Below are 15,976 nucleotides of genomic sequence, written 5' to 3'. Positions count from 1 at the left end.
ACTCGAGGCTTAAGACAGTGAAATGCAGAGATTATATAAATCCATACCTGGCAATTCTTTGATTATACTAGATTAGTAGTTCTCAGTCTCTTCAGTTCAATACAGGAATTGCCATACTGGATCAGACCAGTGGTCCACCTAGTCCATATTTTGTCTCCAACACTGACCACTTCCAGATGCTACAGAGGAAGGTGCAAGAAACCCTGTCATAGACAACTACAAAAGAACTTGACCATAGGAAGAGATGTTTCCTGTACCTGACAATTAGTAGTTATCTTGTGCTTTGAAGCATGAGGGTTTTTAGCCCTTATAATTTTGTTTTAAGTCCTATGTAATGGAACTGTGGATGTTATAAACATACAATCCTTTTTGTACTCCTATTAAACTCTTGACATTGAGGATATATTGTGGCAACAAATTCCACAGGCCAATTATGTAAGTCAAATTGTATTTCTTTTCATCAGTTTTAAGTGTTTGTCTACATCTGGACTTCTTCTGCTTCTACTGTATCTATGAGACAAGATGACCAGAAATGAAGATAGTGTTCTGGCTGAAGATGTAACAGTTCTTCCAAAGTGAATTTCCCTGCATTTATTATCACTGAGTTTTATCTGCCATCAGGTTGCCCAATCACCTGGCTTTGATTAGGTCTTCTTGGAATTCTTCAGAGTATTTTCTAGTTTTAACTATGTTAAATAATTTAATCATATTAGGACATGTCTACACTAGAAATGTGAGTCGACTTATTAGGTAAACTTTCAACCACCACAGTAATTGTTACTACGTCCACACTACCCTTCTCCCGTCGGTGGTGCGCATTCTCATCAGATGCATTTCCACTGACTTAAGAGGAACAGTGTGGTGGGCTGAGAGCCTGAGCTCTCAGCTCCACATGTAGCTTCCTGCTGGGAACCCGGCAGCTGCCCCGAGGCTCCCTGCTGAGCCAAGAGCCGGAGGAGTGGGGGAGCCAGGCTCCCAGCAGCAGGGAGCCTCCTTGCAGCACCAGGGCTCCCCATAGGGAGCGGGAAGTGTCCGGGAGAAGCCTGGCTGGCAGTAGGGAGCCGGGATGGCACAGCCCGGCTTGGAGTAGGGAGCCCTGACAGCAGCTGGGCTGGGAGCAGGGAGCAGCCAGGCTCCAAGTGGGGAGCAGGCAGGCGCATGGAGCCATGAAATTGACAAGAATGACAGCCAATAGCCCATGTAAGTAATGTAGTGTCTACATGGACACTGCATCACCCTAACTACCCAGACATACGCTCTAGGCCTCTCGTGGAGATGAAGTTATGATATTAGTGTAGTAGAGCACTTACATCGGCAGGAGCAAGGCTGTAGTGTGTACATTGACATAATTAGGTCAACATAAGCTGCCTTACGTCGACCTAACTCTGTAGGGTAGACCAAGCCTGAGTCCCAAACCATAAGACGTTGGCTCCTTCAGCCAATACCCTCTGTCTCTCAGTCACTTTACACACACAAAACCACCAAGTAACGTAGACTAGGCTCACAACCGAGAGGCAGGGTCTGAAAGCAGACCAACTGATAAAAAAAAAAAAAAAAAATCAAAGGCAAGAAAGGACCATTATGTTCATTTAGTCTGACCCCCGGATTAACACATTTCATAGAATTTCACCCAGTAATTCCTGCATCAAGCCCCTAACTTCTGGTTGAGAGAGCATCTGTCCAAAGCTCAATTAGACTGTGACCCCTAGACTCAATTTCATGTAGGGATTGATATATTAATAAATCCTGCACCCAACATTCTTCCTAATAACCTGGCTTTTTCAGGAGGCATTAGAATGATTCTACTGTGAGAACTGCTTCTACCTTTTCAGCTACTATTCACTACTCAGCACTTCCCATAACTATAATACTGTTCAATTATACAAAACTGCTACTGATCCAGATCTCTTCTGAGAAGGCAGAAGAGCTGATTCAACAGAAGAAGGACCTGGACCAGGCCTAACAGCATGTGTCTGCAGATAAGCAGGAAAATGCAGAAGAGAGATAGGGCTATAGATGAAATTGACTAAAATTCCTTCTTCAGAGAGGTTACTTGGCCAGCTGGGAGGCTCAGTCTAACACTTGGCTTAAGCCACCAGTAAGTTAGACACAGGACTAGAAAAAAGAATTAGTGACAGACCACTGAGGTGCATCTGATCTGCTGGTGTCCTCTCTCTTTGAAGGTGTCTCCTGTTACTAAGAGGCACCGGATCAGCACTTGCTGGATTGATGACGTATACCTGGGGTCTGATTATTATTATTTTTTTTTAAAAAGCGGACTCCTATTTTGCACTCAGTTTTATGGGGACCAACTGACATCACTTAGAAGGATTATGTATCATCCCCGCTCAATAGAAAGACACTGCAGAGACCCCTGGACTAAATAGGTGATCTAGGCTTTTCAGGAGTGTAGTGGGGCATTAGAGTGGAATTTGGAATTAACCCTTAGATTTATAGTCAGGAGTTGAAACCTGGTTTGACCAGTTTCAACACTAAATTATTCCAACCTAATACATATTACCCTTATGGTACTGGGGTTCCACTGCTAAGAACAGTGTTTGTGCTGAAATCCAGACAGTTGGTATGAGAAAAGTCAGACCCACCAATAACCATCAAAGCCCCAAACAGCAATTGTACCAGCTGTGCTAAGGGAGTGTAACAGGATGGCCTGCCCCTTTAAGGTCCAGGAGGCCCAGGGCTAGCCAGCCCTGCTTAATTAGCCCCACCCTCCCACACCTGAGCTGGATGTAGGACTTAAAAGGAAGAAGCCCAGCAGTTATGGGCTGATTATAGAGAAAAGCTGAGCCACAGAAGTAGAGCTAACTCCTGTGGTAAGTCCCTAGAACAAGGGGCCAGGCTTCAGGGAGGCAGAGAAATAGGGAGCTGAAGAGAAACCCAAGAGGCTCAAGATTTTTTGGGAGGTGTGGGGATGCAAGGTTCTTTGTAGCATTTAATTTAGTGTGTAACTTTGGATTTCTACTGAAGAACCCAAAGAGAAGCCCTGAAACTTCTTATTTTATAAAAGAAGTGTGATTCTATTAAGTTCTGTTTGATTTAGCAGGACTTTGTGCTGGCCCAGGGCTAAGCTGGGCAAAAGAACTTTGAAAAGGCCATACGGGAGAAGCCAGCTTGGGGCCTGACCCCTTAGATACCCGAGAAGGACATCAAACTTTTAAATGACCTGGCTGGGAGGATCAGGGCATAGAAGACCAGCCATCAGAGGACCAATTAAGTGACTAAGGGGAAAGCCCAGCAACCCCACACCTCATCACAAGGAGGTGCCAGCTGGTGAGTGACTTCTGTGCATGACATGCTTGTTCTGGGGATGGAAGCCTATAACAGGGAGAATATCCATCAAGTGGCAGTAGCAGCAGTACTTGTGTGTTCTTTAAGCTCCCAGCTACTAGAAGAAGACAGTGATCTAACTTTGATACCTCTGTCACTGTTCCCCAGACACCCACCATGAAGCTCCTTGTGTTTCTGATAGCCCGGTGGTTGTGGGTTCTGAGCCTCCTCTGTGTCACTGTCCACCTCTGCCTTGGTTGCTGCTGCCTCTACCTCCTCATTCTGCTCTTCTTCACATTCTCCAGCCAGACTATTACCCAGCTGACGGCTCCAGTACGTCCGGCGTAGCCACTCCAGCACCACATCACAACCTGGAGGTAAACACAGCAACACACCCATTTGTTCCCTCTTTATCCCAGAGAAATTCACTCTTTATTAGAATAGAGCAGGCACTTACTTAATCCGCACTAGTGACTAAGATCTTTTGAGAGTTACTGAATTCAGAGATGAAATAATACAAACGCTATGGCTAATGTGACTTCCTGCTAAGAAAGGAAGTGTCTTCTGACTGGACAGCCAAAACACACAGACAGCCCTGGGGGGTTGTCAGCTGTCACCTTGTCAGATTCTCAACCTGGATGATTTCAGTCCAAGAGGTGAAAGTTTTAGAAAACTGATCAGATTCTTATACTGTGCCCATCAATGTAGTATTCAAGCACCTAATTATAGTGTTTGTTACCTAAGCAAAGACTATAAACATCCAATTGTCTGACAACTTTTTTTTTCTAGTCACACTCTCACTACTATAACCACTTGTAAAAATTCAGCATCCACTCCAGATGAGACCACTGGTTCTCAATCTTTCTAGGCTCAAGACCCATTTGTAAGTGTTTATGGCCTGCTGAGATGCAGTAAATAGGGGGTGGAGGCCCTGGGGTGGTTTTAGTCAGGTCCTGCCCTCCTGGAGGGGTATGTCCTGCCCAGCACACTCTCCACAGTGGCAGCTCCTGTGCTGTGGGGCTGGCTGGGCTTGGCTCTCCGCTCTAGGCTTTGCAACCTCTGGGGTTGCAGCACTGCTCAGATTTGGCCCCATCCCCCTGACTGGTCCAAATTTGTGTGAGTGGAGTTGTGACCTGGCTCATGGGGTTTCAGTGCCATTCACTCAAATTTGGACTGCCATCATGATGATGGCTGGGCCAGACCTGAGTGGCACTGGGCCCCCAGAGGTTGTAGTGCCTGGAGCAGGGAGGCAAGCCCAGCCAGCCTGTGGGACAGGAGCTGTCATCTGACCTTTAGAAACATTCTGGTGACCCAGTTTAGGGTCCCAACCCAAAGGTTAAGAAAACCTGGATTAGATAACTTCTAGCAAAATCCCTTTCTATCTAGCACCTCAATAATTAAACCAAAATTTGCAGACTTGGATACATACTGAGACATCAGACCGCTTATGCAGAGGTGCTGAAAATCTTACTTCAGTGAGAATGGTAGTGGGTGCTGCCAATTGTCAGCACCTCTGAAATCAGATCTCTTAATCCAAGTCCCTCTATGTAGATTTAAGTGCCAGAATTTGAACACAGTCTGACAATCTTGTTTTAAATCTATTAATTTCTGCTGTACAGGAGTAATTCCAGCACTCTTGCCCCACTCAGCTCCCGCAATCAGGGATGGCAGACAGAACGGGTGCAGGAGCACCTATAGCATAACCAGTTTTCCGTTACCATCAAATGGTGCCAGCTCCATCTGTCATTCCTTCCCTTAAAACCAATGGAGTTGTAGTCCTTTCCCTCCCTTCCTCCACATCCCTTTCAGTTGGCTTGTGAGGCTTTTCAGTTTCTTATTTTAGATTTCCCCCTCTTCTCCCAAAACTGGAAGCTTTGGAGGGAAAGGGCCTGCCTCCTTCATTCCCTCAGTCTCTTGACCTCTCACCTACACCATTCTGCTGTCCCCAGCCTAAGGCCACATTGCCCCTTTGGCAGGATAACCCACTGTAGCACCCCACTTCCCAGATTCTCCTCCTTCCCCCTCCCCCAGGCTACTGCCCCCCTCCAGTCATAGGCACGCCCATCACAATCAGCTGGCAAGGCCCTCCTTGCCCAGCCCACTGGGGCTGCTGCCACATCTGTCTCTACATTGACCTCTCCTGGGAGTTTGTGGATCTGCGCTCTGCTACCATGGAGACGGCAAACCCATGTCCAAAGCACCACATAGTAGAATACTGAGAACTGTGCCTGGCAGCAGCAGAAACACAACAACCAGCAGCTCCCAGAAACATAAAAGCTCCTTAGGCACAGAGTGTGCCTGTGTGTACATGACTCTCACCTTTTCGGCAGGCAACTAGCTGAGGCAGTTTCCCATGGGTCAGATCATGGCGAAGGTTCACAATCCAAATTGGGATGTTCATCTTAGAAAGAACCACAAAATTATTACATGAGGCATTGCATTTAATTGCAGCCAGACATGCAGGCAAACAGCCACCCAGGTGAGACAGAGCTCAGAAGAGTAAAAAAAACTCCTCACGGCCAGAGATATTCTCCTATGCACATCTCCTTCCTGCATATCTCTGCCTCATCAACTCTTCAGTGCATTACAAGCCTCAGCTGATGGTACCATCTCCCACACCTTCACCTCACCATTTCTTTCTGCTACTTTTCTTGTGACTTTAAAGGGACACAATCACCTTGAAATCTAGTCAGAGTTAGAAGTAACTTCAGATCATACACCAGCCCCAAGTACCAGTTTATTTTTATACTCATTTACATATTTATTTTGTAAGTATTTTTCCTCTCCCCCAACACTTTGTTAGAGACCACCCCCAACAACGGGAAGGTCACCAACCAAGAGGAAAACAGTAAAACTGACTGCACAAAATACACAGCAAGCAATTCTCCCCGCCCTAGTTTTTCCATTCTCAAGATTGACGGTTACATGCAACAATGGCAGATAACACTTTTCAGACAGAAGTATGGATTTACACTAGGGTCCCTTTAATTGGATAACTTACTCTTGTGAAATCTTTTGAGTCAATTCGTTCTAAAGACATTACAACATATTTTATTCAACTCTGACTTCCCTTAAGAATAAGCTCTGACTAGGCAGGGAGTTGCGGATTTTGATGTTTGTTTAGGTAATGGAGACATTTTATTCTGTCCTTGAAAATTAAAGTGGTACAGAACCATGAAAGTTAAAGATCAAACAGACTTTGGCCCTGTGCACAAGGCAGGGTGGTGCCTACAGTATAGTCTCAGAACTGACCAGACAAGCATTTAACTGACTTTCATCCCTTCCCCTGGAAATTCTTCAATAAGAGGAAGGACATCACTACCACAGGAGTTCTCTTGCCATTCATCTCAAGTTTCTTTTGCTTTAGTTTGATCCCATTACTACAGCTGGATCCTGAGGTTTTGTATTCAGGGTGAGGGGGAAGAAGATCCACTTCTCTCCTCTGAAGTGATCCACTTCAAAAGGAGACAGACCATGGTCACACCGGTGTTGCACAGGAGATTATTGCTGTATTAGCCTTTGCCCTTGAGTGAGATTTCAACACTGGCCTTAAATTCCAAAGGATTTTATAATGGCCCCTGTCTAGCCACAGCTCAATATCCAAGAGACACAAGTACATATTTTTTCGGGGGGAAGAAGAGGTGCTACATATGTTGCAGGGAAATCTTTACATCCAAAGCTGTGTTTCTTCATGGGACTAGGTTCCCCTTGCTCCTCAAACAATATTCATGAAAATAATTCCATTAACCAATCCTAATCTAACTTAAAATTCATACAAAACCAATGTTTTAGACAAACTACCTTGAGTTGCAATAACATTTCTTAATTGCTCAGATTAGGATGGATTTTGATTTAAACTAAAGCATTTTAAGTCACCCCACAGAAAACCTTGCTTTAAATCATCTTTTAGTTTATTTTTCTAAAGAAAGATTGACTTTCATTGGCTGGTAACCATCAAAAAGTTGATTTACAACTAAATATAATCTTTACACTAAATTTGGTGCTTTCCCCCCCTCTACGGAGCAGGCTACATCTTTCTCAAACACTAAATCCTTTTAGCTGGCAACAGCCAGGCAACAAGTGGCCAAACATTTTAACATATAACAGAGAAACATCACTGACAATTAGACACCAACATGTATGTTGTCTACATGCACATGTAAACCAGCAAGGAACTCTTATTCAAAAGTACCTCTTTAGCTAATCGTCTCAGGGGAATGTTGACAATTTTCTGCTTCCGCTCTGTGATTAGATTCATAAACCTATGCAGAGGTTACAGACAAGAGAAGAGATTAAAAGATTAAAAACAGCTACCAGAAACCCTGACACTCAGGGGGAGAGTTAACCCACACATTCAAGTGGGATATTGCTGTCAAGCAGCTACAAAATGGAATTGCGCAAGAGAATACTGCACTCCCCCAGAGTCTGTCCTTTTCCAACTGTACAAAGACCTTTAAGTCTTACCTCACAAGAGCCAGACCATACAAAAGGACCAGTTCATGAGATCTCATGTTGCCAGATGTATCCAGGATTTTACAGCGAATCAGATCTGCAGTGCAATCCACAGCTAAAGGCATTCTGTGCCCATACCTAGAGACGGGGAAGCATAACAAACATTCTTATACCATTCCCATTAAAAAGGGGGAAACGGCAAAAAGTTAATTGCCTTGAGGTCTTCCTGCTGGATTCACAGCCTAGTCCATGTAAAATACTCCTTCACTGCACCAATTCACTGAACAGTCTCCTCAGCAGGTCTCTGCTTATGAGCAGAATAAGAGATACTTTGCAAGTGCTGGATGGAGATGCACGGACACTCAGAGGCTGGACGAGCCAGGGCTCTCAGCACCCCCCACTCTACAAATTATTCCAGCACGCCGGGGCCGGAAGTGCAAGGCGCACTCAGCCAGGACGGGCAGAGCCGGACAGCCGGGGCTCCAGCCCGGCCCCGCCTGGGGCACTGTGGCTCCCCTGGGACAGCCCCTCCGCCGGCGCCCCCTCACCTGCTCCGCCAGCCCGACACCCGGTCCAGCGCGTCCCGCTGCAGCCGGCAGTCCCCGCAGTACAGCCCCACCATCACCTGGTCCCACTCGGCCTTGCTCCTCCAGGCCACCACGCTCCGCCGCGGCGGGCGCTTCCCGCGGGCCGGCGCTGCCGCCCGTCGCCCCGGCTCCGCGCGAGCCCCGCTCCCCGCCATGCCGCGCGCCCGGAGCCCAGCCTTTCCGCGGGGCCGTGGCCCCGGCCAATCAAAGCGGAGAGGGCTGGGAGCTTCCGCCCTCTTCCATTGGCTCCTCCAGCGAGCACGTGGCTGAGGGAGGGTCTTGCCGCGGGGGCGAGGATGCGGGCGCGTGCGTGCTCCGCAGCAGCCCGGCGCACAGCGTCCCCTAGCAACCCAGCCGGTAAGTGCCCGGCTGGTCCTGGCCCCAGCATCCACTTGTGCTGCGGCACCGCGCTAGCGGGGGGGATCCTGGCCTCTCCCCGCACTTCCCCAGGGCTGCTGTCTGCTGTTTCCTTGGTCCCTCCCGCTACCCAGCCTGCTTCCTGGCCCAGTCTGTTATACCAGCTCCCACAGGGGCATCCCACTGCTAGCTGGATCGTAGTCAGATAGCTTCATCTCCTGGCTCCACGCCCCAAAGGACTCACGGACTTACCCTGGTTTGCTGGCCAGGGCCCAGCCCATACCCCTTCCTCTTCGCCTCCGCCCCCATCTCGGCTCCTTGGCTCCACTAGGGGTGTGGCACGTTGGCGGGGAGAACGGTGATGCTAGGCGGGTTGGGCCAGTGGCAACGCCAGGCAGCTTGGGGGCCCCCTCCGTGCATCCCGTTCTCAGTTTAGAGAAATATGGTCATCCCAACTCTTTGGATTTCAAATGGGTGCCACAACAGTATATCAAGTTAATATAAATATAAATAATTATTTATATAAATATTGAAATAAATTTTAAGCTGAGTTTAAACAGAGCCTCAGGAGCTTCTGTTGACTCCACGGCCTCCCTTTATTCCACATCTAGCAAAGTGGTAGGTCAGCATGGCTTGTTGAAAACAAACTACTTTGCAACACAATGAAAATTATCACATTTCTGTTTTCTTTCTTTTGCAGGGTAGTTGCACTTTCAACTGAATAAAATTAGCTCATGTGAAAGTGAAATTATTTTGCCTTGACAGAGGTGTAGATGTTTTACTTTATATCAGGTTAGACAATTCATCACATCTTTTAAATCCTAGTCTAGACAAAACCTAAAAATCGGACATGGCACAAGGTGGGTGAGGTAATGTTTTATTGGACCAACTTCTGTTGGTGAGAGACAAGCTTTTGAGTGACACCGAGCTTACCTCAACCAAATATCTATCTCATTCAGTGGTCTTCAATGAGTCAGTCCTCCTTAGGATCCTCAGTATGTGCTGTGGAGAGAGATGGCTTCCATTTATGAATAACAGTACTTACATAGCACTTTGCAGCTGTAAAACAGGGATAAGGCTTATCCCCCTGTTGAAAGGGTTTTCATATCTCAGACAAACAACACAATATATGACGAGTATTATTACTTTCAAAGGACTGTGTAAACATTAACATATACAGCCTCACAACCCCCCTTCCCAGAAGAAGGTAATATTATCCCCATGCTATTACCCCGAAAAATGGATTTTGGAGTGCCCCAGAATAACCGGCCTATCAACACCTTAAGCTATCCCTCCAGAAGTATGGGTTTTCAGGGCAGTTAAGGAAACACTGAAGGACATGGATATAACCTTCCAATCAATGATTGACACCAGCAGTATTCTTTCCAAAACAAAGTGTATTTTATTGATGTAACTAATAATCCCTTCTACAATGTAATCTAAAATAACTACTAATGATCTAAAACATAAATTAGACACAAATCTCTTATTGCAAATTAAAAAAGCATCTAAACTACAATAGCATGCAGTTTAAATTATTCTAAACAATGTGTTCTGCCACAGATGGTGGACAGCAAGTTCTTAATTTTATACTTTGTAATTTTCTTATGTAAAATTTAATTAAAATACACACACACATGCACACTTCAAGCATACAAATACTAAAACTACACTAAACTATTATACTTAAAACTAAAAACTAGCAGGGTTATGTTATCTGCTAGTTATTAATGGTTGATGCTGACACTTGAGCGGCTGATGCTGTTGCTGCTGTTGTCATCTTCAGTCAACTGCCAATTTAGAAAGCTTGGAATTCTCTCTCTCTCTCTCTCCGGCAGCTCTTCCTGCTCCTTTCCAGTAGTTCATCTTGCTGTTTCCTGACTGACTGCTGCCTCCTGATCCTCTGCCTTTTATGCTGTCCTGTCAGAACTGTTTTTTATACTGTCTATTTTAATCTTTACTGAGTATGCTCACTACTAGATATTACCTCATCCCTTAGCTACCAGAAGAAGCAAACTGACCTCTTCTCAACCTTATGTTTCACATGCTTATTGTCCAGCATTATCTCATTTGGCACATGCCTACTTGTGTTGTTTTACCTCAGAGCCATGATTACCTCATCTAACTTACTGCCCATGCTCCAGATCTAGGCAACTTCATGTCCATGCCTCATTTTATGCTGAGTTCTGGTCATTTGACTTACAATGTCCAATGGTAAGTAACCTGCAACGTTCTGTGGTGAAATGATTTCTGCTTACTCCAGAGGGAAGCCAGAGACACAAAATGGAGGTTAAGACTGCAAAATGGAATTCAGAATTTCTTCAGTATCAATGCTACCCATATGGACACTGGGACATAGAGAACCTAAGTGACTCCGGATCAGAGGTCAAGCACAATATGAACACAGTAGCATCACACAGAGGACACTGCAATGAGGAAAAGCCACTTCCTGGAATCCCTCCAGCACCTTGGCCATCACATCTGCTGAATGGTGCTTCCAGAGTGACACCAGCATGTCACTGGCTGCATTCTGGAATAGGTACTCCACTTCCTATGGCAGCAGAGAAACATTAATTCCCGCCTTAGCATGTTCAAAGTGAGAGGTGTGGCTGTCCCCAGGAGGGAGGCCATTTCTGTTATAGTGCCCTGCCCCTAAATAAAGAAGAGAAACAACAGCGATGCCTCTGAGATCCAGATGGCCTTTCTTTGGAAGTGTGATCAGAGGGGCAGGGAGAGAGGCCTGGAACCCAACATGTCATTTGAAAATGGAATCACCCTTTTTGCAGCTGATGAGCCATGACAGTGTGATTACACCTTTGCAATACTGGGAATCAGATTCTGTATTCTGTATCAGAATCAGTATATGTCCATTGAAGTCAATGGAACTGTCACCATTTATATTAGATGAGGATCTGGGTCTAAGAATCTGTCTGAGTTTTTGCTCAGAACTTAACCCAAGCCCCAAAACCTCTTTGCTACTTGAAAACTTTTCCATGCTGCCTCTCCACTTTGTGTCACGAACAAATACCAAAACACATCAAGGATCCTGTTAGTATTTCTGAGCCCCAGCTCATTTTAGAATTGTGAGAAGACACTCACTGCCTTACAAGAATGGCACTTTTCCTTTCTCGAGTAGCTGAAAGCACATGGCCTCACAATGCATCAAGGAAACACACACACACACACACACACACACACACAATCTGGTGTGTCTCATCACAATAGCATTCATTGGAGGAAAAGTTTGGAGAGCTATTTCCATAAATTAGGACTATTTAATTATTGAGCTTTGTGTGGTCTTTTTCAAATGTCTGTGTATATTTAATCTCTACATTTTGCTCTTACTGTGCTCTTTGTCATATCTTCAGAAGCCAGGCTAAGGAACTTGTTAGCCAGGCTATGGTCAATGTGGCTGGAAGAGATGATCATGGTCTGTAGCGCTTAATAGATACGGAGTCTGTGTTTTGGGGATATCTGCAGAAATATAAGGCAAGTACGGATCTTAGGGGAGTTGATGTTTCAGAGGATACAAGCTAAACAAAGCCTTAAAGAAATATTGTAAGTAGGATTCACCCAAACTCAGTCATCTGGATTGGTTACAGAGACGGAAGGAAAGGGCTAGAGTGAGTGACCCTAGTATACAGACTACAAAAATCCATTAAGTTCCTTCACCTATATGATCAAGTTCGTCTTTGTCTGGGCTCTCCTTCAGCTTCACCTGCTCTGACAGTATGGTTCTGTTTAAGGGAGAAGTGCTTCCACCTTCTTGGAGAGGAAACTGTTCTCTCACCATCAGCATTTGCCATAGAGTTTCCAGATTTCCTACAGACACAGATTCTTTTCATGCAGATGGGATCTTCCATGAGAATTTGTTTTTCTTGGGCATTTCCGGAAAGGCCTGCCCTTGATGGCTAAAGAGCATGTTTCATTTGCTGCAGGTTGGAAGAGCACTTTTTGAACATGAATCTCTCTCTGCTCCCTAGAGGTGAGTCTTTGAAAAAGGGAGCTTAGCCTGTAAAATAAGGAGCAAATGTATTCTGGCATTCTTTAAAATAAGGGATAGTTTGCACCGGATTCATATTATTCAAGATAGTGGTGTTTTGAAACTTTCTGCTTCGCAAAACATTTGTTCCTCTAATACCCAGGGCTGGTTAATACAACCCAGCCAAAATTGAAGACATATGGGACCATGGGTCAAACCAGAATTATTCTGGGTAAGTTCTAGGGCCTGTGTTATGTAGCAGGTCAGAATAGGTTATCATGGTTGTCCCTTCTGGCCTTAGAATTTTTGAATCTATTAATTTATGAAACTAGAGTTGGCTTTAATTGCTTGTGTGAATATTTCTGCTTCAGTAGAATATGATATGCTTTGTCTGAGGTTTACTTGGGGAGAGGAACCAGGATCTCTGTTCCCCCTTTCTATCATAGCCTTCACAGAGTACATCACAGGTTCTCCCCTCCTGCTATATAACAGGAAACCTCCATTCACCATATCTGTAATTCCTCCAATCCTAAACACGCACAATCTCTGGATACATTTCCTATTCTGACTCTCACCCTATGGATCTAATGCCTCCTCTGCCAGTGGACAGAAATGGAAACTGCAAAGTTCAATATATATTTTCTTTGGTTATTACCTGGGCCTAGTTATAAAGGTGCTTTATTATTAAACTCCACTCTTTTGTGCACAGAAAGTTTGGACTCTGGCAACTGCTAGGGCCAAGCTAAAAATCAATAAACTTCTATTCCCATAGAACCCAGTAAGAGGAAGAAAAGACTATCATCTAGAAGGTTTGTACGTCTGGAAAGATGGATTATCAGCTGAAAACATGTTTAATCATTCTCAACTATTTCAAAATCTGGAATCATTAGCATAGGAAAAATAACCAGTAAACCCTAAATGAAGATTTGTGCATGCTATTTATAACATCTAATCAGAAGATAGGCCACCAAAACAATAACAAAGAAATCATAGCTAGACCCATGACAGATTTAGACTGCAGTTTATTTAAACCTCTTTTGTGAAAAGGAATTTCAGGGGAAATTATAAAATTTATATTTTATATAGCCTGATGGGAGTATAGTAGAATTTGTATAGAGTTTTGAATTATATCTTCATGAGATTATTTCTGAGAGAACTACCAAGAGGACAACTAGGGGGTGGAAGTGGAGCTGTATCACTTTCAAAATATTATGATTTATTTCTTGGGTAATGATTACTTAGTTTCATTTATTTTCAATAATGTAAATTCTGAGAGATTAGATAGCTATTGTCAGAATACACATACATTAGACAATCATTACATGAGACAAAAAATTTATATACATTTTGAAAGAAATGAATCCATTAGGGGCACCTCTAAGGGAAATAATCTTCATGGAGATAGTAGAACTTGTGTAGAATACCAAATTCTATCTTTGCTTTAGGTTATATCCATGGACATTCACCCATACTAGTCTGCAGAAAGATTAAATAATCTAATCTGCCTCAAAAGAACTTGGAAGATTGAAGCAGAAGGAGAACTGAAAGGTGAATACAGTCAAATCAAAACGGAACGTTGAGAAAACCCCAAATTCTCTCTGACACCATGGGTGGAATTTTGGGGGAAGGGAGGGGCGTTGTCCCTGGCTGGGTAGGGTTATCATATATTTGGGTTTTCCCAGACGTTGCTTCTTTTTAGGTAATCTGCTGTCCATCTGGGCAGACTTTTCAAAAAAGAGGCAATGTCTGGGATTTTTCCTTGGGGAGCAGACAGTGCAGCTCAGAAAGAGCTGTCTCTATGCCTCGATTGGTCCTTCCCCTGCATCTGCAACTTATTGGTCCTTTCCCTGTAGCAGCAGCTGCTGGATCCTGCCCACCCTGGCTGAGCCTGCCCAGTAAGTGCAGAGATGTCAAGGGTTGGCAGTCCTTAAGAACAAGATTTACAGCCCCGAAGAGGGAGATTCAAGCCCAAAGAGTAAGACTTTCCAGGTTGTGTGTTAGGTCATTGCTTAAGACAGGGACTCTCATCTTTCATCCTTGGTGACATCCAATAGTCCATTTTTAATCTTATCACCACTTAATAGTTTGTTTCAAAATGTACACTACTTAATATTGCATACAAAACACTTAAATGGCCTAATTCATACTAAAGTCTAGGGCATGTGAGAATTCTATATGCAAGGCAAACCAAGGAATTTTTAATAAAAATTATTTTCTGGTTGAAACAAAAACCTGGATGGTTGGAGACCCCTTAGAGTTAATAACCCCTGGTTTAGGGACACAGTCAGTGGACAGAACAAGAGAAATTTTTTTTAATGTTTTTATATAAACCTAACAAAAAAGGAACTTTTATCAATATGTTTATTTTGCATAGCACCTTGTCATAGTTATCATCCATTTGAAAAACACTTTACGTCACAAATATTATTTGGTTTGTATATTATTGTTCAGATTACATTTACAGCAAACTAAAATAATCAGATTCCAAAATAAATAAATGCAAAATAAAATTAAATGATTAATAACACAACTGAACAATACATTATATGAATGTAAAAATAAAATAATTAAATTGAATTAGTTAATTAGAAGCTAACAAACCATAGATAAAGGATTCAGATTCCACATTTCTTTTAATATCTAATTGGGTTTCACATTTTATTCGCATGCTTTATTGTATTGCCAAGTATTGTATTGCCCCTTTGCTGTGTTTATAAAAAAAATTGGTGGCTCATGCTTGAAACATGTTTCAGAATTTGCCAGTTTCACTTGGGGCTCGACTAGGGAGATCAACACTGCTGCAATAGATGCAGCAGGTGTTGATTTAGTGGGTCTAGTGAAGACCCATTAAATCAACCGCAGAGCGCCCTCCAGTGGACTCCGGTACTCCAGCTCCCGGAGAAGAGTAAGGTAAGTCAAGCAGAGAGCATCTCCCTTTGATGCAGCGCAGTGAAGACACTGGGGTGAGTCGACCTAAGCTACATCAAATCCAGCTATGTGAATAACGTAGCTGGAATAGCGTAACTTAGGTTGACTTATCCCAGTAGTGAAGACAACCCCTTGGATAACAGAGGACAGTGTTTTCCCCCCTAGTCCAAGGTCTGAATAGTGTCCTATTCTTTTGAACGAGACTGAACGCTCTCCTGCATTTGAATGAGGTAAAACTAAGACAAGCCTGGCAATCCTGGACAGTAATAGGAACTTTGAGAAAGGGCTTTTGACATTGCTAAGATATGCCCACATAGTGTCCACCTTGTATGGCACAGCAGTGTTATCTCTGTCAGTTTGTAGTGCTGCCTCAACTGTACACACT

The 15,976-nt window shown here is 44.0% G+C and overlaps 1 protein-coding gene across 2 annotated transcripts in view; it reads right to left on the bottom strand.

Moving 5' to 3' along the window:
* LAS1L (LAS1 like ribosome biogenesis factor) overlaps window positions 1-8,994 on the bottom strand; it is a 47,412-nt gene extending 38,418 nt beyond the window's left edge. The window contains exons 1-5 of one of the 2 annotated variants that reach the window (XM_048863321.2): window positions 8,934-8,994; window positions 7,750-7,875; window positions 7,478-7,547; window positions 5,605-5,686; window positions 3,462-3,656 (exon numbers count right to left, since the gene is read on the bottom strand). In XM_048863321.2, coding sequence (XP_048719278.2) covers window positions 3,462-3,656; window positions 5,605-5,686; window positions 7,478-7,547; window positions 7,750-7,875; window positions 8,934-8,962 — 502 coding nt within the window. In that variant the 5' untranslated portion in view covers window positions 8,963-8,994. Of the gene's footprint in view, window positions 1-3,461; window positions 3,657-5,604; window positions 5,687-7,477; window positions 7,548-7,749; window positions 7,876-8,285; window positions 8,495-8,933 lie in introns of those variants that run through there. The other variant, XM_048863320.2, reaches the window with a different exon arrangement.
* Window positions 8,995-15,976: the final 6,982 nt, after the last annotated feature.

Source organism: Caretta caretta, chromosome 9 (assembly GCF_965140235.1).
Source record: "Caretta caretta isolate rCarCar2 chromosome 9, rCarCar1.hap1, whole genome shotgun sequence".
Lineage (NCBI taxonomy): Eukaryota > Metazoa > Chordata > Testudines > Cheloniidae > Caretta > Caretta caretta.
The sequence above is the reverse complement of the archived record's forward strand: the minus strand, read 5'-3'. Positions and strand labels throughout refer to the sequence as shown.